General features: G+C 29.4%; 3 protein-coding genes across 4 annotated transcripts; all 3 read right to left on the reverse strand.

Annotated features, from left to right (window-relative positions):
* Positions 1-2,468: 2,468 nt before the first annotated feature.
* Positions 2,469-6,833, reverse strand: LOC123295852. The gene is made up of 3 exons (XM_044877314.1): positions 6,614-6,833; positions 5,146-5,394; positions 2,469-2,507 (listed from the first exon to the last, which is right to left on the reverse strand). Exons 1-3 carry the CDS (start codon positions 6,764-6,766, stop codon positions 2,469-2,471), a joined length of 441 nt encoding a protein of 146 aa, XP_044733249.1. The 5' UTR covers positions 6,767-6,833.
* A 5,629-nt stretch (positions 6,834-12,462) lies between these two features.
* LOC123295580 lies at positions 12,463-16,815 on the reverse strand. Its single transcript, XM_044876984.1, has 2 exons — positions 16,648-16,815; positions 12,463-15,598 (listed from the first exon to the last, which is right to left on the reverse strand). The coding sequence occupies exon 2, from the start codon at positions 15,426-15,428 to the stop codon at positions 12,945-12,947; it is 2,484 nt and encodes an 827-aa protein (XP_044732919.1). The 5' UTR covers positions 15,429-15,598; positions 16,648-16,815; the 3' UTR covers positions 12,463-12,944.
* A 618-nt stretch (positions 16,816-17,433) lies between these two features.
* On the reverse strand, positions 17,434-19,827 carry LOC123295177 (probable enoyl-CoA hydratase, mitochondrial). Of its 2 annotated transcripts, none has more exons than XM_044876424.1 (4): positions 19,756-19,827; positions 18,629-18,951; positions 17,648-18,040; positions 17,434-17,577 (listed from the first exon to the last, which is right to left on the reverse strand). In XM_044876424.1, the coding sequence occupies exons 1-4, from the start codon at positions 19,781-19,783 to the stop codon at positions 17,512-17,514; spliced, it is 810 nt and encodes a 269-aa protein (XP_044732359.1). In that variant the 5' UTR covers positions 19,784-19,827; the 3' UTR covers positions 17,434-17,511. The 2 variants fall into 2 exon arrangements, with proteins under 2 accessions (XP_044732359.1, XP_044732358.1); XM_044876423.1 differs by lacking the exon at positions 19,756-19,827 and adding an exon at positions 19,033-19,156.
* Between the last annotated feature and the right edge of the window lie 1,073 nt (positions 19,828-20,900).

Genomic DNA, 20,900 nt, shown 5'->3' on the forward strand with positions numbered 1-20,900 from the left:
GTCCTACGGACCCAAGACCCAATTGACCTATGATGCTCATTTACTAACTTGAACTCACTTTTTGCGTCCTGAGTACGCTGTAAAAATTTCAGCTCAATATCTTTTTTCGTTTTTGGGTTATCGTGTCCACAGACGGACGAACGGACAACCGGAAATGGCCTAATTAGGTGATTTCATGAATACCTATGACAAAATTTTTTTCCTAGCATCATTATTTTTAAGTGTTACAAACTTGGGACTAAACTTAATATACTATGTATATTTCATATATACATGGTATAATTATAGCATATGATTTTATGTGTAGGTTGAAATGAAAGTATATAACACAAAATACGTACTTGTTTCATAGTTTAGTTTTCTGTATATTCCAATTCCACACCGGAAGGATAATAATGTCCATAATAATTTCTATTTCAATGTCTGGCACGAACATTAGTACCTACGAGAATAATTCGATGCCAAGATATTTTTATATTTTAACAACCTTGAACTTGAAACCAGGATGTTATATGCAAATGTATGTTTTATGTTGATACTAGCTGACCCGGTGAACTTCGTATCACCTGCAACTTTTTTTTTTACAACTTTTGGTTCGTGATTATGTCAACCTTTAGACTCTAATTTATTTTTGTCAAAAATTAACACTGGTTGTATTATCTACGGTTAAAATGGTATTAGGTTATTAAATGAAACTTGTTGGTCATTTTAACATGTTTTATGTGTTTTATTAACACAACAAAATATAATCAATACATAACAAAACATAATAAATATATCTATGCAATTTAAAGCTTTTTGATAAACTACGTTTTTAGTTTGGTTTTTCGGAGCATAAATATATAAAGACGATGGCTTTCCTACACGTGAACACGCGACATATAGTTGTCCATGCGAGAAGCATGGAAATTCTAAATTAATCCCGCAAACTTGCAACGACTGGCTTTGCGATTTGTTTATGATCATCGCAAAGGCCAGGCGCACGGGTATGTTAATAAACATACACAATATAAACAATATGGGAATAAACACAAATAAAACAAAAGTAATGACAAACATTCTTCTTGAGTTTCTTCTTCAAATTTTTGGTTATGTTTTACAAACTGAATATAGATAAATAGGATAACTTCGCAGTATACTTGTACGTATCTTCCTATATATTGAACAATTTTGGAACACTCTTGCAATCTTGAGGATCAAGCGTAACAATAGCGATTCCGATACAAAATTAATAAATTTTGATTTCTTTAGTTTAATTTTTGGTTTTTTTTAAATTTATTTTAGTTTAATTTTGAAAATCGGTCCAGCCGTTTTTCAGTTTTAGCGAGACTAACGCACAGCAATTTATTTTTATATATACAGATAAATAAAATTGAAAAAAAAACCCAACTCAATCCACACCCACGCCCACACCCACAACTACACCCACACCCACTCCCACACCCACACTCATCCCAACCCAACCGAACCTAACCCAGCCTAACCCAACCCAACCTAACCCAACCCAACCAAAAATTACAAAAATTGTGTTTTTTTGAATTTTTTATGATTTTTTCGATTTTTACAAATTGCAAAAGTGTAAAAAAATTTTTTGTTTCCAATTTCGATAAAACTAAGTTTATAAGGTAATTTTGACCCGAAAATTACAAAAATCGTGTTTATTTGACCATTAAATGAGTAATTTTCGAGATATTTTATGAATCTGACTGTAGAGCCAACATTTTCATTCCGTTCTGTCTCTGAAATTATTCCGCATTGAATCTAATTATTCCGAAATTGTCTTTTTCATTTCAATTACGATTCATTACTGTTTCGGACAGTAATAAGTTGGACAAAGACCCAAGATATTTGTTATTCATTTTATTACATTAGTTTTTTAACAAACATTTAAAATTTATTGTAAGAGAACACTAAATTATAAAATGCATATTCTAAACAAAGATAGCTCTAAGCATATATTAAATAGATATAGACATTACATTTAATAAATAAAGATCGACATATAAGATTTAAATGTAAGTAGGTTTAAACTATCCTTATTTAATAAAAAATTATAACAAACATTTATAATTTATTGTAAGAGAACACTAAATTATAAAATGAATATTCTAAACAAAGATAGCTCTAAACATATATTAAATAGATGTAGACAGTACATATAACATTTAATAAATAAAGATCGACATATAATATTCAAATGTAAGTAGGTTTGAACTATCCTTGTTTAATAAATAAATGGTATATGTAGAGTTATGAAGTCCCACAGGAATGCTGTCGAACGGGATAAAAAGTATCCTATGTTATTCTCGTGGCTCTAAACTACCTCCCTGCCAATTTTCAGCTAAATCGGTTCAGCCGTTCTTTAGTTATAAGTAGTGTCACTAACACGACTTTGTTTTATATATATAGATTTAAAACCAAGTTGAAGGAAACAATTGCATTTAGTCGCTTCGTATAGGCTGTGTTTGCTATAAAGAACTCAAACGATTTGCTGAATTATGGCAGTTCTGAATAAATTTACAAGTCTATAGATTAATAAAAATTTTAAAAATGAAAAAACTCCACTGCGTTAAATAGAAACTGAATAGAAAAAAGCAAGTTCAGTAGTTTATCAAACAAACTTTAACAGTCGGAATTAAAAGTTAAATCAGCTCAAATCTTTCCACTAATGAGTCTCAACTGTTAAAGTTGCTATGTAAACTATTGGGCTTGTTAGTTTTTCAAATTCGATCAGAAAAAAGCTACCAGCGAAAATTAACAGCTTCTAATTCTTTACAAAAATTTTGCCTCCTTCTCGAAATTTTCAGAATTTCTCGGTTGCCTTTACTTCCCGTACTTAGAATAAGTTTTTTTATATCTAACAGGCCCGTGCGCAGGATCATCGAAGGGGAGATTTTTTTGAATGGACTGCCGGAATAGAATTACCTTTAAAAAAACTCATTACAAAAAATTAATAATCATCAAAAATAGAAACATATTAATAATCTTTACCCCCAAGAGATTAACTTTACTATTTTTAGTTACATCTTACTTATTTTTGGAAAAACGAATTAAGAATTTAATCGTATTTATGATTTATGGAAGTTATAAATGATTATTTACCTTAAAAAAATTTGTTAGTTAACAATACGTTAGGATTTTTCTTAGTATTACCAACATACTCAAGATTTGATAAGAAATAATAATATTTGATTACAAAAAAAATCAAAAGGGATTTCGAGAAGGATATGGAACTGGTTTAAGTAGCAGCATAGAGCTTTTCTAGTATGAGGCATATATACCATCCTTCTTCATTGAGGGTTAAGGACGGATCTTATGAATTATAAAACGCACGATTTCCACACACGTCCAAGACCTTCTAATTCTAATCGAAAATTCTCCCTTCATCAGAAGAAATTGGAATTTCTCGTTTGCCTCAACCCCCCGTACTTTTTATACACCTAACAGGTGTCCGCAAGACATAATCTAAGAGGGAGGGGAGGAATTTTTACTGGACTTCCGGGATAGAACTACCTTAACTTTAAAAAAAAAAAAAAAAAAAAAAAAAAAACAGAAAAAAAACCCAATACAAAAAATTAATACTCTCTTCAAAAATAGAAAAGTAATTAAAAAAACATATTAATAATCTTTACCCCCCTAGATTTACTATTTTTAGCTACATTTTACTTATTTTTGGAAAAATGAATTAAGAATTTAATCTTATTTATGATTTATGAATGTTATAATTATTTATCTTAAAAAAAATTTGTTAGTTAATAATACACTTGGATTTAAGAATATTTTTTCGTAGTATTACAAAGAAATAGTAATATTTTAATACATAAAATTCAAAACTTATTTCGAGAAAGAAGCGGAACTGGTTTAAGTAATAGTATCGAGCGAATTTTCTAGTATGAAGCTAAAAGCACTTTAAATTTTCTTCTTCATGGAAGAGCGCACTAAAGCATTCCAACACCAAAAAGTAAAGGTTAATTTACTTCGGAAATTTAAAGGCCTGTTTGTGTACTTTCGTTAGTTTGACATAAGTGCTACTCAGTAAATTATAACACCTTGTGTTAGAAATATGGTAAAATTGGATAAAATGAATTTAATTATTTAGATTATTCCTTTGCTCTAATATTTTCACTCTTAAACATGATTCAATAATTTTCATGCAATCAAACTATTTTTAATTAGCCAGTGTATTAAAAAATATTTATTTAAAATTATTAGGTCAATCAATAAGGCCAATCAGTAAATCTTTGTGCTACACCTTATTTTACAACAATTATATCAAAATTTTAAAAGAATAAAGATCAAAGATAAACTTTGTATTCATATCTGCGATATGACGTACTATTTTGGGTATAAATATATTTTTCATATAACTATTAATAAATTGTAATCATGTAATTAAAAGCTATAAATAGCTCAAAATTTAAAACTTTGTCTACTAACTGAATAAATAAAGACGAATTCTTAGAAAATTATATTTTTAACTTTTGATTATTGCGAACACAACACCTTGACTGTGTAAATGATAACAATAAATCATAAAATTTTTAAAATTACGTGTTATTTGGAATTTTTTTGAAATATGAGTATGTCACATGCATCATATGATACATTTTAGCCATCATAGAAACTAAGAACTCAAAATTTCAATTATAAAAGGAAAGTGTAACCAAAAATGAGCCCCGTCACGCTAGAGAAAGTCAACTTTTTTTTATCATATTAAAATTTTATCATGTGAAAAACTACAAACAATGCAATGGATTGTAATGAAAGTTATTAAATTTGTAGTAACGATATTTACCAAGGAAAGTCCATAATTTAGAGCCAAGAATTGGACTTGAAAAAAAAAAGTCTTTTTCATCGATCCTTGATAAGTATTCGAAGTTTTAATTTAATCCGACACATTTAAATGGATGAAAATCACGTTCAAATATTCCGTAACAGAGACACATCATATAAGCTAATAAAATCGTGTTCAAATTTTAGACTTATCGATAAAAATGGTCCATCTTGCATATACGATCGAAATGAGATTAGTAATAAGTGATAATGATAAGTATCGATTTTGCGAGATGCCTTATCAATGAAGTAATATATGACTTACATAAGTAAAAAGCTTTTTACTACTCTAGAGTAATTTTCAATACTTACATCTGTTTTAAATCTTGTTGGGTACACAAAGCTTAATTTTTCCGTATCCAATGCAATTAATAAGGGCGGTGCAAAAACATTACGTGTTGATCGAAAAACTACGAGTAAAATCCAACAAATGATTCCAGCTATGGCATTTGCATTTTTATTATGGAAATAGTCGTTTAAACTATCCAAAATTAACCATCCAGAACGCCAATGTAGAATAGTAGCAATCAAAAAACAGTAAGTATAGAAGCGACGGTAGAGCTGAAATAAAGAAATGTATTTTTTAAACTGATTTAGAGCTGTTTAGTTTTGAGTTCTGGTTATGAATTTTGAGTATACATACCGCGAAACAAATTTATGGATGATTTTCTCAAACAAACAAAAAAAGATAGTCAGTCATGGGGTCTGTGACGGAAGTGAAAACTTAAAACTTTGAAATAACTGTGTTTTTTTTCTAGCTGTGTTTTGATAGTTTGCGTATTCACGAGTTTCTGTACAATGGGTGTCAGAAAGAAAGTGCGACAGCCGACTATTCAATTTCAATTTAATTTTACAGTCTTCAATAAAATCAATAAAAAAATTATGATGGTAAATACTATCTGTATACGAAATTTCATCAAAATCGTTAGAACTGATCTCGATATTATTTAAGAACGCAATCTAAATGTCTTAGAGGGTACCGCCTTATGTGTTATAAACTGAATTATAAAGAACACAGATAACAGACTCGTATTTATTGTTCATTATTTTTCAAGATCACATTGCAATTATAGGAATTCTAGTTATTACTGCATTGAAATTACTTAGCGCATTCCACACTTGTCCTACATATTTCATTTCATTTCTAATTGTGTATCAGTTTAACCGACCAATGGACGCGAAAATTTGCACACAAATATCGTTTTTACCTTTGAAATTTCCGAAGTAAGATGGATCGAAATGCAGTTTTTTGCAATACGTTTTAGAAGGTATTTATAAACTTTGTAGATATTGCAGATTATTCAGAAATAATTTCCCTCGTTTGTGCCTCAAAAACTGCATTTTTTAATGTATTTTTTTAACCCCCCAACTAAAAAAAAGGGATGTTAAATTATAAGTTATGTGTGTGTGTCTGTCTGTGGCATCGTAGCGCCTAAACGAATGAACCGATTTTAATTTTTTTGAACTTTAGCTGATTCACCCATATTTGATATACATATACTTTTTAAAGTTTTAAATTAGTAAAAAATACTTTTTAAATGACAAGTTTTTATTGTACTCAAAAGTAGAAAATAGTTTTTTTTATGAGTCACTCATACCCGACTTTTTTTAAAAGCTTAAGTCGCTATGATTCATTCTTAATATTATAAATTGTGCACCTCCAGCTTTTACAAATAGTCGTGTATGAGTGACTCATAGAAAAAATTATTTTCTACTACAAAAACTTGTCCCTTAAAAAGTTTTTTTTATTTATAAATCTAAAACAAAAGATAATACTTACAAATGATTCAAATTGATGTCGAATTGTTTTCGAACGTTTAACAAAAAAGATTTTTTGTATATCACGTGTCATCGTAAATCCGCAATTTAAAGCTCCACCAAAGCAAAATGATAGAGCCATTGGAAAATAGTCTTCGTGTAAATCCATTTCCATCCATATTGCACGCCATATACTAATTACCGATGGTGCAATTATAAACAAACAAAAACCATAATCAAATACTTTTAAAAATTGTTTCTCTTTATATGTAAATATTATTAAATCTTTTTCATTGAAAGAAATATCACTATCGTTTTTTAATATGTTTGGAATTATTTGAATTTGATTCGTTGATTCGTTGTCCATGATTATTTATAAACAACAAACTCAACTATTTCTTTATTGAAAAACAGTTAATAAGTCGTTTGTTACTTGAAATAAATTTATATGAAATTTATGCAAATTACTAATAAATTAGGTAAATTTTATATGAATCTCCATTAATCTCTTCAATATACTGATAATAAAACTTTTATGGTGTACTTACATATAAAATCTTTTAAAACTCGAGTAACTTAAAATTAAAGATTTTTTTTACTTTGTTTACAACATTTTTTTGAAAGACATTCCAATTAACGCTCTTGAAAAGTCCATCCTTAATTTATGTTATTACTTGTAATCAAAACTAATTTCTTAAGCAAACTAAAGTTGATGATGTTTTTCCTTAAAGAAACCAGTTTCTCTTCAGTAGTGTAACTACTGGAGACTAGTTAAAGTAGTCCGGCCATCACGTGACTAATCTATTAGGCAATTTATATGACGTACATGTAATAAAATGCCTCTAAAAGTATCGTAAACTAGCCAATTATATGACGTAAATGTAATAAAATGCTCTAAAAATATCGTAAAAGCGTCAAAAACCCAAGTTTTTTTTTGCATGAATAGAATCTGTGATAAATTTTCATCATGATGAACACTTTTTTGAAGCTCAATCACCGATTAATTTTTGTACAATTAACATTATTGTGAGTTCTTCCATAAAGTACGGTGCTAAAAATCACAATTTTAAAATAATTCAAAATTTTGCCGCAAAAAAGGCCTCAAAACTGTGTTTATTGTGATCAAGGGACTTTGTACTATAATTTACCGCAAAAAATGAACATTCACGGTACCTACTCAAAAAGCCGAACTACCTTAAGCTCAGAGCCTACAGATGTCTCAAGAAGTGGGCGATAACATTTCCGTAGAAGGAATTAGAGGGCGAAATGTAAGGATAATTTGGAACTTTCTTTCAATATTAAACAATTTAATCTGTAATTGAAACCTACCTACTTTGGAGGCGCCGAAAAATAATTGATTCTCGCAGTGGAAGGTAGGCAGTGTTACCAACCCTACTGGTTTAACAGTAGATCTGCTGTTTTTACATTAACGCCTCTATTTTCTGTTTCATTCCTAATTTGTACTGTTTTTTTGTGGAAAGATCATACGCTACCATGGAAAGGTTATTTTCAGCTATAAATATTACACAATAAATCCGAAATAACCCCGATTTCCACTCATTTGAAACCACAGAAAAGCCCATGAAGAAATTTAAAAAAAATATTTTAATTAAATTGATTTTAATTTTTATTAATTGATTTTAAAAAGGAAAAATAAGTCTGAAAATACTGAAGATGAGGCAGTTGAGGACGAAAGTTGAAAATAATTTACTTTGATTTTTGTTTTTTATTATCTGCTGTTTTCTTCTGTTTTTTTACTGGTGAGATTGAAATATTTCCCGGTCTAAATTTTTTTTGTTACGCCCCAAATATAATCTTTAAGATTTATAATTCTCACCTTCACATTTCTTGTTTTATATTAAATTAATATTAATTAGCACTACATAATATATGTATTGATTTGAAGGGAAATATTTTTTATTCCAGGAGCCAGCATAGAAATAAATGTATCGAGGCCCAACAGCAGCGGCGAAGAATACTCGACAAAAAATTCAATTCTTAAATTCCAATATGAAAATAGAAAAAGATTCACAGAAGATATACGCGAGAGGTTAGAAAATTGGCTCAAAATTGAAAAAATTTAAGCCTATTTCTACTAGCTATAGCACTTTTTTTTCTTTTGTTTCTCCTCTGGCAAAATTGTTCTCATTTCAGATATCTGTATCCCTCCGATCTTGACAACATTTTTTTTTTAACCTAATACCATAATTTTGAAACTAGAGATTTCTTTCTTTTTTATTTTTATTAATAAATCACGAAAATGACATTTTCAATATGTTTAATTTTATTTAATATTTTCGTGATTTAATACCAACATAAAAAATAAAATAAAAATTTCGTGTCTCAAAATTTTCTTATTAAAGAATTATGGGTGATAACTAACACGTTTTCATTAGGCCTTAAAATGCTACAAATTTGAAATGCAATTCTAGAGTCTATCACTTCACTGATCTCAAAAAAGATCTTGAAAAAACGTTAGATCGTACATTACTGCGGGTTGTTCACCTAAGCAGAAGTATAGAAAACCCAAACTTTTATCGATTTTTTTATCGTGTATCGTTTTTCTGTGAACTGAAAAACTCAAGTACCTTATTCGCTGCTCAATTAGAGATACTACTTTTTAACGTCGTTATCTTTAAAAACGGGTTCTGAAATCGGGTCAGGTGGTTCAGACAGTTTATTTACATGTACTCACTAATTTCAAGATACGCCAAGCAAGAAACACCCCTGAAGATAAGCAACCTCCCGAAAACGACGGTCCACTATGATCCCACGGTGAGGATGGCTCTTACCATATATCTATTAAAATTCAAATAAACAAGAATAATTTTAAATATCCAATTATTAAAAATTATTAAAAATAATTTATTATTTTCATTAAGGATCTTTAAAACTTTATATATATCATTTTTTAAATGAAAATCTTAAACTTTAAAATTATTATACAATTTCAGACCTAAAAAAATTACAAATAACGAAACGTCCCGAACTGACGATTGTTTTTCTTTTTGTCCAATACCCACAAAGATAATCATTTTTAATTTACTAATTGTATTTGCGAAATTATAATTTTCGTTGTAATATAGTGCCAGAAAGTAAAGTTTGATTTACATTTAAAAAATATATAAACTTTGAAAAAATTATATACAAAAAGGTAAATAATGCAAAAATACCGAAAATTTAAAAACTTTTTTTTAGGTACTCCTCGAAGATAGGTAACCGCGTTATAATTTTTGTTCGGCTACTTTATAACATCATCATTAATTCTTTGTACAACGAATTTTGTACGGGTCCTTTTGTTATATGATTCAAGGCTGTAAACCTGCATCAATTTTTTTTTTTTTTGATGGAATAAAAATTACAAAAATATCTTTTATTTGTACAGTTTAAGCTCGATTTGTTTTGTGATGGCATTAAAATTTTATAATTTGATATAATTATTTATTTGTCGAATAAATCCTCTTTATAGAATCATCTCACATTATTAAATATGTAATTTTATTATACAAAATTATTAATATTTTTATAGAGACGGTGTAATAAGAGGCAAATAAGAAACTCAGTAGTCAGTGGCGGATATAGATTTTTGGTACTTAGACTGATGGCAATCTTTGGATCGATTTTAGTCCGTATCTCAAAAACTATTCAACCAGTCAACAAATGCACTCGATTTTTGTACTTTTTGTGTCAAAATAACCTTATATACTGAATTTTATCGAAATTGGTGATAAAAAATATTTTTCGATTTTTTTGCAATTTTTGAATCGTTATCTGATCAGATCAATAATTATTGATCTGTTTTTTCTCCAATTTTCGCCATGTAAGGGAAAATTTTCCCAAGTTTATAAGGCGAAAATATAAAAAGCTCGTTAAGCCACCTACTTACAAAAGTATTTTGGCCTTTTTGTAGTTTCATTGAAAATTTTCATTTTGAATCTTTTCATCCAATACTTACATCTTCAGCCGTAACCAGACGTTAACTAAACTCTTGCCGCAGTGCGAAATTCCGCATTGCCCGTGGCTAAAAATAGGCTAGAAAAATAGTATATAATCATACAAACTATCAATAGTAATTTACTATCTTTTTACTTATAGGCAATGTTATTACGGATATGATATACGAATAACATAACGAACAAAATTAAATCTTGATATTATTTCTCTTTGGCAGTGCGATAAGCTTTAAAATTAGGGACAAATCATGGAATTTGATAACAAGGAAGATCTCCTAATGTATCTTTTGGATAGCATCACAGTTTTAAAATATTCAGATATATATATTTTTTAATTAAATTTCATACAAAACTTAAGTGTAAATAATCGGTGTAATCTTAATTTATCCAATATAATAAAAGATATGATAATAATATAAATTTATGATGGCTAATATAATATTATATTATAATAAATGTTAAAAAATGAATGAGAATTATATTAAATAATTTGTTTATTGAATAATGATTCAATTTGCATTAGTTCAAGTTACAGTACACTATTAATTAAATAAAGTCTAGGTCATATATTTATTATAATTAAATATCCTACACAGAAAATATATAATAATATTAAAATAGTTTTTATCAATTGAGGAACAAGATCTTTATATATAACAAAATTATATGTTATTACCTACATAATTAAAAAGCGTATGTATATGTATGTTAGTTTATTACAATAGCTTATAACGCATCATAATTATATGCGTGTATCCATGTAGGTCACCTAAAAAAAGGATAGTCAGTGGTATGAAGTTCGACTCCCGAGATTCAAGCCTGGCAATGCATCAAAGGTTTTTTATCTCCAATTTCGATAAAACTCATTATATAAGGTAATTTTGACCCAAAAAGTACAAAAATCAGGTACATATGTTGACTGGTCGAATAGTTTTTCTCAGAAACTCTGCATCCAATCATTAAATTAATCTGATTTTTATACTTTTTGGGTCAAAATTACCCCATCCACCGAGTTTCATCAAATTCCAAAACAAAATTTTTTTTTCCGATTTTCTCGATTTTTTCAAAGCCCCTTAAAAAAATTTCAAAAAATCGAAAAATTTTTTTTATTTCCAATTTCGATAAAAGTCAGTATATAAAGTAATTTTGACCCAAAAAGTACAAAAATCGGGTGCATTTGTTGACTGGTCGAATAGTTTTTGAGATAAGGACTAAAATCGATCCAAATATTGCGATATCTCAGAAACTCTGCTTCCAATCATTAAATTAACCTGATTTTTATACTTTTTGGATCAAAATTACCCTATCCACTAAGTTTCATCAAATTCCAAAACAAAAATTTTTTTTCCCGATTTTCTCGATTTTTTCAAAGGGGTACCCCTTAAAAAAATTTCAAAAAATCGAAAAATTTTTTTTATTTCCAATTTCGATAAAACTCAGTATATAAGGTAATTTTGACCCAAAAAGTACAAAAATCGGGTGCATTTGTTGACTGATCGAATAGTTTTTAAAATACGGACTAAAATCGATCCAAATAGTGCGATATCGCAGAAACTCTGCATCCAATCATTAAATTATCACTTTTTTAAAGATAGACAACTTTTTATACATATCTATTTATAATGCTGTCGCAACATTATAAATAGATAATGGTTTAAAAATGTATGAAATAAAAATAAAAAATGTGACTGCCCTGCAAAAACGAACAAAAAAGTATTGGAAAAAGGGCTGAGATATTTAATTTATAAACAGCACCCAGTTAATATTAAATAATATTTATTTACAATAATTTATTTACAAAATGTTGTTTTTCTACACAGTGTAATGATTTTAAAACAATCACAAATATACAAAAATTATTAAGAATTTAAAACTGAATTATACAAGAAATAATTACTGACAAAATTTTTGTGTCAGTTATCACATTTATTACTTTTTTAAAGCTTACGCCAATAACAGCTTAGTTCAGGGATATTATATTTTGAAGCACGCCAACGTTCACAACTATAAAAGTAAAAATGCCAATAAACAAATTTCGGTAACATGGAATTTGTTACCAGGCACATTTAAAAGTTTGAAGAAGCACGCTCGTACTATTTTATCCATATTTTCATTTAACTATGCCATCGAGCCATTTTCAGATATGGGAAACATTATAGACTCGCTTAGAAACCGTTTGACAGATGACTCTAGTTCAGTATGCATTCTGCTAAAAGTAACAACTTAGAACCCTAATATAAGTTATTTTTCTAATAATCACGAAATCAAGATTATTTGATGTCACGTCTATGACCTCATTAAACGCTTCTTTAGGAAAAATGACACTTTGATACATAAAGGTTCGCTACCCTTGGACTAATTCTATGAGGTATCATAATACATCGTTTACCGACTAAGTAACTATGTTTTCTTTTTCAAATTAACTTTCAATTCCTCCCTAGAAATAAATTCGTTGATATCATCGTCACTACTGAACTTCACTCTTTCTTCTGCTTTGATACGTTCAGCTCGACTAACATAAGTTTTACATACTTTAATAAATTCATCAACATTAACTTTCGTCACAACCTTCTGATAGCGCTCATACACGTCTTTAACAGCGGAGTAAACATTGGGCGGAAAAACGGTTACCAAGTCCCCGTAGAACTTTTTTCTTTTTAAAATAAACTCGACGTATTCGACCAAGGTGGGATATTTTTGTGATTCTATCACACAATCAATAAAAAGTTTGTATAGAGATAAAATCCTGGCAAATTCAAGCGAATCGATAGCTTCGTAGGTAACGTCAATTTTATCTTTATCGTCGTCATTGTTGATAACTACTTTCCTTGTATTCTGGACCAATTCTGTGTAGAATGATTTGTTTTTGTCGATGGTAAAAAAGGGTCGGAAGGTCTTTTCACAAATTTCAAACGTGCCTTTCCCGGTTTTTGATTTATCCAAATCATATTCGTAATGTATTAAGTGAACATAGTCATTCAGATGAACTTTCTCTTCAACAACATCGTCACGCAATATTTCCTTGTGATTCAATTTAAGGTAATTGAGCTTGTACAGATTAAACGGTTTTTCAATTTCGCTGATCAGAAAACCATCTGTAGTCGTGAAAATATTATTCAAAATATAATAAACTTTATCTGTAGGTTTTTGGATTTTCTTCAAAAGCATCACGTAACTAATTAGCTCTCTTCGTTTTTTGATAGACTCCAAATCTAGATCGTAATTGAAGTACTTCAAAATTTCAATCATATAACCCGCTACGCCATGAAACCACCTCAGCCGTTCCTGCGTGAAGTTTTGAGGATTATCTTTGAAAATTACTGACGACAATTCAACGCAGTACCACAACGCAGTTAGCAGTGATGTATTTTGATCAGGGTCCAGCGGCAAAGATGACAGCCCAATTTTGCACACAGTCTCACTGATACGTCGCATAGCGTATTTTTGGAACTGGTCAACGACATTTCTGTCCATCCACTCTTTGTTTTCACAGTTTTTCCACAGCACAAAGTAAAACAACCCAACATTGTAATTGATCTTCTTACGATCAAAATATGTCGCTGACAAAATGTAGTCGTTGTATTTATCAAATTGATTGGTATCTGTTAGCACAAGGCCACCATAAAAGGGTCTTCGTGTTCGCGGCTCATTTTTTGTATTGTTTGCCAGCAATTGTTTGTAAACATTCAAAGTGTAAAAGTAACCGATGGACTCACTAACATCTTTATCGTTAACCAAAAACAGCGGACACTCCATGGTCGATTTGAACTTGCTAAAACTGGCAGGTGTCACTTGGTTTACCAATAGAGTTCTATGGAAAATAATTTTTTCCATCAAATTGAACTTCGTTAAAATTACAACAGGGATGCCTTTCTCGTCGTCCAGTATTACATCGGGGAATTCAATTTCTTGCTCGGGTGTAAAATTAACATCGACGACTTGTTCCTCTTCAACGGACTTGTCAAATTTCTTGTCGAACTTCAAGGCGTCAAACGAGTACGATTTTGTGTCGCTGACGATGTAATTGATCAAAGTTGAAATGGATTTCTCAATGTCAACCTTATCTGAATAAACCGCAGCATTGAGATTCTTGTACCAATCCGTCTCAACGAATGCACGAAGGAATATATTTCTATCCTTTGTTTCGAGGTTAACTTCGCTTTTTCCACTGTTCGATGACAATTCGTCAAATAATCGATCTCTTAGCTTTTTCAATTTGTCTATTTCTTTTAAAGCAATAGCGTCTTTTGCCAATTCCTTTCTGATAAATTTCAACCTAATATAAGACTTCAACTGATCTTTTTCGGCAGCAAAGTTATTAACATTGACTTTGCCATAGTCAAACTCCTCGGAAATATCAATGCAGTCATAGAGTTCGTTATTACGATAAACTATGCAACGGCTCTTGAAAAAAGACGTTGCTACTGAAAAGTCGATTGCGTTCGGGTTTTCATTGATTGCATGGAAAACAACGGTTTCGTAATGCATAAACTGGTTCAATTCGAAACATTCCTCTGCACTGTCATTGTCAATCAATCCATCTGTGATGAGATACAGCAATTTTATTTTATCATCTTTATCAACGATACGCTTTTCTTTTAGGCATTTGATAATACATTCCGGATATGTACCCATAAGTCCAGATTTACGTGATAAATATGCTTCTCTTGTTTCGTCTTCATCGACTTCCCAACATTCGCTACCCCAGTGCAAGTAAACTATTTTCGATTCTGTTGGAGGTTCTCCAGAAACCAGTAAGTCTTTTTTTATTTTTTCTACGTCCCCTTGGAACTGATCAAGTGTTTTCAAGCCGTTGTTATGATAATAGTCTACTCGATCCGTTGAGCCCGAAAAATCTTTTGCGTAAATGAAGCAATTAACCATTTTCCCTGGGTGTCAAGTTTCCTCTTTAAAAGTGAAACAATGTTGCGTCTATTGACGAACACTTACTCTCGTTACTGATTCCAGTGTGTATTGCTCCAAGTTATTTTTGTCTATGTCGTATTGGCACACAATGATAAGCAAACTTCGGCCCAGGTGGAGGTGGAAGGTTCCTAAAACAAAAACACATGTTAGAATCGTAGACAAAAATTATTTACAATCCAAGAATGACTCAAGATCAAATCAGCGTCAACTATTCGATCGTCGCTAAAAACTTGAAATAAGTTTACTATTTAACTGGAGATACGTGAGTTTACAAAATGTGAGGATCTCATTTTTTCACACGGTTATAGTCACTCTATAGCGAAACTATTCACATCGTGGATGAGTTTTATTTCCGTAGTTTCCATGGTAATGACACACTACTTTATTAATATAATTTAATGAATGGACTTCTGAATGAAGTCTGTGGTTTCTATATATATTTTACGTAGAAAATTTAATACTATTTTCTAACAAATTTAAATAAGTTAGTTAACTTAATTTACATTTGAAAATATTATTTCTGCAAAAACAAGTTTAATTAATTGTTATTATTTAATAATTTCTATTTGTCATTTACTATACCAATTACATGTAAACAATTGAAAAATAGTCATATTTTAAAATAAAACGTGTGATTTATTGCTAATTTCATTTCATTTCAAGAGATCAGCGCCGCAATCGATTAAATTGCTCCCTCGTGTGTGTTGTTACCATGGAAACTCTTGAAAAAAAGCTCATGCACGGTGCAAATACCGTGTATACTTTAGTTGTTATGTAATTTATCGATTCGATATATTTTCAGTGATCTCACTGTATAAATTCAATCTCACTGACAGTTGTCAAAACTCAAAGGTTAGAATATAATTATTTTTCTAATAACTAATCACTGACGAAATATATTTTTTAATAATAAACAGTACGTTAATTAATAAATTTTTCATTATCGTAGAAATTATTATAAAAAATTAAAATTGTTTTTAATTCAAAAAAATTTTTTACAAAATCACTCACACTGCTATAATATAATTTAATATGTATTAATTCATTTCGGGAACCAAGCAAAGATTGAATTATAATCAACTATCATCCAAAAAGTAATTCAGATGGTTAATGGTATGAAACCCGAACTGGGATTCAAACTCTATGGAGTTGGCTTTAACTAAGTTAATTTACTTACCGTTACGAATTGACCATTTGTGAAGAAATACTTTTTGGCGAACTTATTTTGTCACTGTTTAGAATTAATTACTAAAAATCCACCCAAAATGAAAACAAGACACTTATATTACAGTTATACGACGGTCAGTTACACATTGAATAAAAGAAATGATTTCCATTCAAATTTATACAGGAGTACAACATCATATGGTGCAAGCAAATAATATTACAAAAGGTTGCATAATATGGCATAAGTGTTAAAACCAAAAATCCAAGAACAGTCACACATGTCTGATATATATCTATGCAATGACCGTAATAACTACCACCCCCATATCTCTCCGAATTGGGAAAACCCCCATTTTTTAATACAGATTTTCCTTGTTTAAAAAAATTACAAAAACTTATCAATTTTTTCGTAATTTTAAAAGAAAGTTATGAAAAATAATAAAATATTAATTAGTTTATTTTCCATGAAATTATCATGCAGACGCTTATTTGAAGATAGTTTTTATACCCTGTGTATATGAAATTTATATCAAGGTATTCTAATTTTAGTCCCAAGTTTGTAACGCTTAGAAATATTGATAATACGAAACAAATCGTTATCAATACGTGAAAAACTGGAGTAAATATCCTCTATTGATGGAACACTCTTTAAATGAGACAGATATTTATTTATATATGGGTATCTGAGATACTGGGTAAGTGGAACACCTCTCATAAGTGAGGCAAATTTGCAGGTCCCTTGCTGCCTTACTTAACCAGGTTTCACCAGGTGTATAAGAAATTTTTTTTTTAACAATGTTTTTAATTCTTTTAATTTACAACTTATAAAGTAAATAGACGATAACGCTTAATTTTTTATTTTTATCACAAATACTTATTGGTTCTTAAATTTAGGAGCACGTTTTTCAGCAAATGCTGCCATCCCTTCTTTACGATCCTCCTATAAAATTAATAAAAATTTATTAACTCTCTTTTATGGTTAAATTTAATTGTAGCTAAATTTTGTTTACCGTAGCAAAAGTAGTTTGGAACAGTCTAGCTTCATAATTTAATCCTTCATGTAGAGTTGTCTCGTAAGCTCTGTTAACTGCATCCTTACAAAGCGAAACAATAATTTGTGAGTGTGAACTAATTTTTTCGGCTAGTTTAATCGCTTGAGGAAGAACTTCTTCTGGTGGAAATACTTTACTAACAAGACCCATTTTCTCAGCTTCTTCTGCAGTAATTTGATTTCCAGTTAAACACATTTCCATCGCTTTTGACTTTCCTACAATTCTAGTTAAACGTTGTGTACCACCGGCTCCAGGAATTGTTCCAACTGTAATTTCTGGTTGTGCAAATCTTGCTTGATTGCCACTATAAATTATATCACACATCATAGCTAATTCACAACCTCCTCCGAGCTAAAATTTTAATTATTCATTGTAATTTAAGATTTCTTAAAATGAAATATTTGGATCCTTCCCATTCTTTAGCATTTTTGTAAAAATGTGGAGTAAATTCTAAAAAACTACGGAAAATGTTATTTTAATATCGATTTTTCCGAAAATCCGAAAGATTGGAAACAATCAAAATACACAAATCAGTTGGAAATTTTATTCTTAACACGGAAAATTGTACATTGATTTTTCAGAAAATATAAAAGATAAAAAAAAAGTAAGAAAAATAAATGTCCTGTATTAAATATTTTGTTTATTCATTAAATGTAATCAGCAAATAAACATTTGAAACACGATGACTGGTTAATTAGGATAAAAGATAACGCGTTTTATAAGTTGAATTTGGAAAATTTAATTTAAAATTGAAGTAGTCCAAACATTCCCATCGTTAACAATTCATTCCTAAACAGTTCTTTAGTTCGTTTTTCCCTTTATCTTTATCTGGTTGGTTTCCTTTCTTTAAAAGGTCTACATTTCTAAACGCCCATTAACATTCCTATCGAAGTTGAAAGTATATTATCATTTTGAAATTAATATATTTTATATACCTACCGCATAACCATTAACAGCAGCAATTACCGGCTTTTTACTATCAGTAAGAAATGTACGTTTACTTAAAAAATTTGATTTTACATGGGAAGCAAAATCCAATTTTAACATTTCCTTAAGATCAGCGCCAGCCGCGAATACTTTTTCGGATCCAGTGATAATGATTGCTCCAACAGATTCATCATTGTTAAATTTTGTTACTGCATCTGCTATGTCTGCAACAAGGCCATTACACAAAGCATTTAATGCTTTTGGACGATCTAATGTAATTAATCCAACATTCTTCTTATCTCCAACCAAATCAGTCTTAATATACTGATATGAAGCTAAAAATGGATTAGACTTTAGAGTTGAAAAAATAATTAAAAATATGTAGGTAGTAATACCTAATTACTAATTTCTCATACCTGCTGAACTATATTTAAGTAATTGTTTATTTTTTAATAAATGATGATCATTAACTAAAATTTGTTTGCAAATATTTCTTAAAGCAAACGACATGATTATTCAATATTTAAATTTTGAAATTTTATAGGATATACCCAATTATTCAATTCTGGTGTTTAGCACAAATTTAAAAAAATGATATTAGCTTAGAATATTAAATAATTGTTTATATACATATAAATATACACTTATAAAGTCCAATGGTTTAATTAAATTTTCCATTAGATAAGATTAACAGGTAAACAAGTATATTTTTTTATTAAATAATGCATCTATGACTAACATGTTGCTGAATAACAGAAGTTAATAATCCGAAGTGCACATAGTCCTTAGTCGTAAGATCCAATACATTCTATATAAAATTATTCTAAAACAAGTTAAAACAAGCAATTGTCACTCTCAGATAGTCACAGTCGTGTATATATTAACACGAATGTGGTATCACACACACATAATTGATATTCCCATATAATACATACCGTATAATGTTGTAAAATAATTTGAACCCTCGCGGATAAACAATGATGTTTACGAAAAAATGTTTCAAACAAAAGTTGTTTACTTTTTTATAAGGAACTTTTTTTACAAAAGGAACATCAGGTCGGCATCTGCAGGTCAGTTATACTAACACAAAAACCCTGAATTGTTTTGTTTTAATAATGGTCTTAGTTTTTATATTTTACCTGTCGTTATTTCCGGATTCAATTCCATTATACCAATCACACAATTTCTATAAAGAATTGATTGAGACCGTATGATTTATGAATAGAAAGAAAAATTTATCAAAATTTACAGCGTTTTTTTATTTTTTTTATCATTAGAATTAGATGCAATTTGTACCTGCAGTTTACCTGTTAATCTTATCTAGTTAAAAAAAAAAATTATTTAAAAAAAAATTTTGATTAAAAAAAACCCGACTGCGTTAAAAAAATCTTAGAGAATAAAACAAGCCTCGTAGTAAACATAGCGACTTAAATTTAACAGTCTCAGTCTGGACCCATCATTGGGAAGATTTAAGCTGTCGTAGATTTTAAATAGAGCGCAAATTTGTGAGAGCGTAAAATATATGTATGTGTTTGTTTATTACAATGTACACAGCCGAAATGAGAAGAAACTCTTAATACTTTGTGTGGAAGAGTGGCTATCTTTCTTTACTTACATGACGTAAAAAAAAAACAATTTCGTAATCAACACTGTCTATACATGATATTTCAATAATTAACTCAGTTAATTATTTCTCTATTTAATAGACAAATGCCATAATATAATCTGTTAAAATTAAAATTTTTATCAAAGAGGTGTGTAAATTTAATATTAAAAAAAAAAAATTGATATGAAAACTGCCGACCTCGATGACCTATTAGCATGACATTGCGTATCTTTAAATGAACAATTTTGAACACTGCCCACTTTTATTATTCAATGATTAAATTTTATTTATAAAAACAAAAATTGAGATAAGCAGATAATCTTTAAATTATTCACACCACCGTACCTATATACATCAAAATTACAATTTTTTTTAAATAAGTTTTCTACAATTTTTCCGCTTCGCTGAACAATTTCAACTTTAAAAACAAAGATAATCGCGTTACAGCCTTCATCTTCCTTGTCTTCACTTATCCTCCCTCCATAACACTCGCAATATAAACAATGACAACCCAACCCAACCCAATTTTTGGGAAAAGCATGAATTTACGAGACATAATATGTATGATCACCATTTCTTGCTACATATTTTCTATAATTATAAGCAACTTATCCTCTTATCCGATATTTTTAGAAGATCTAATATTTTGTTTTTAAACCATCACGCATTTAACCTTCC

This window comes from Chrysoperla carnea, chromosome 3 (assembly GCF_905475395.1).
Source record: "Chrysoperla carnea chromosome 3, inChrCarn1.1, whole genome shotgun sequence".
Taxonomy (NCBI): domain Eukaryota; kingdom Metazoa; phylum Arthropoda; class Insecta; order Neuroptera; family Chrysopidae; genus Chrysoperla; species Chrysoperla carnea.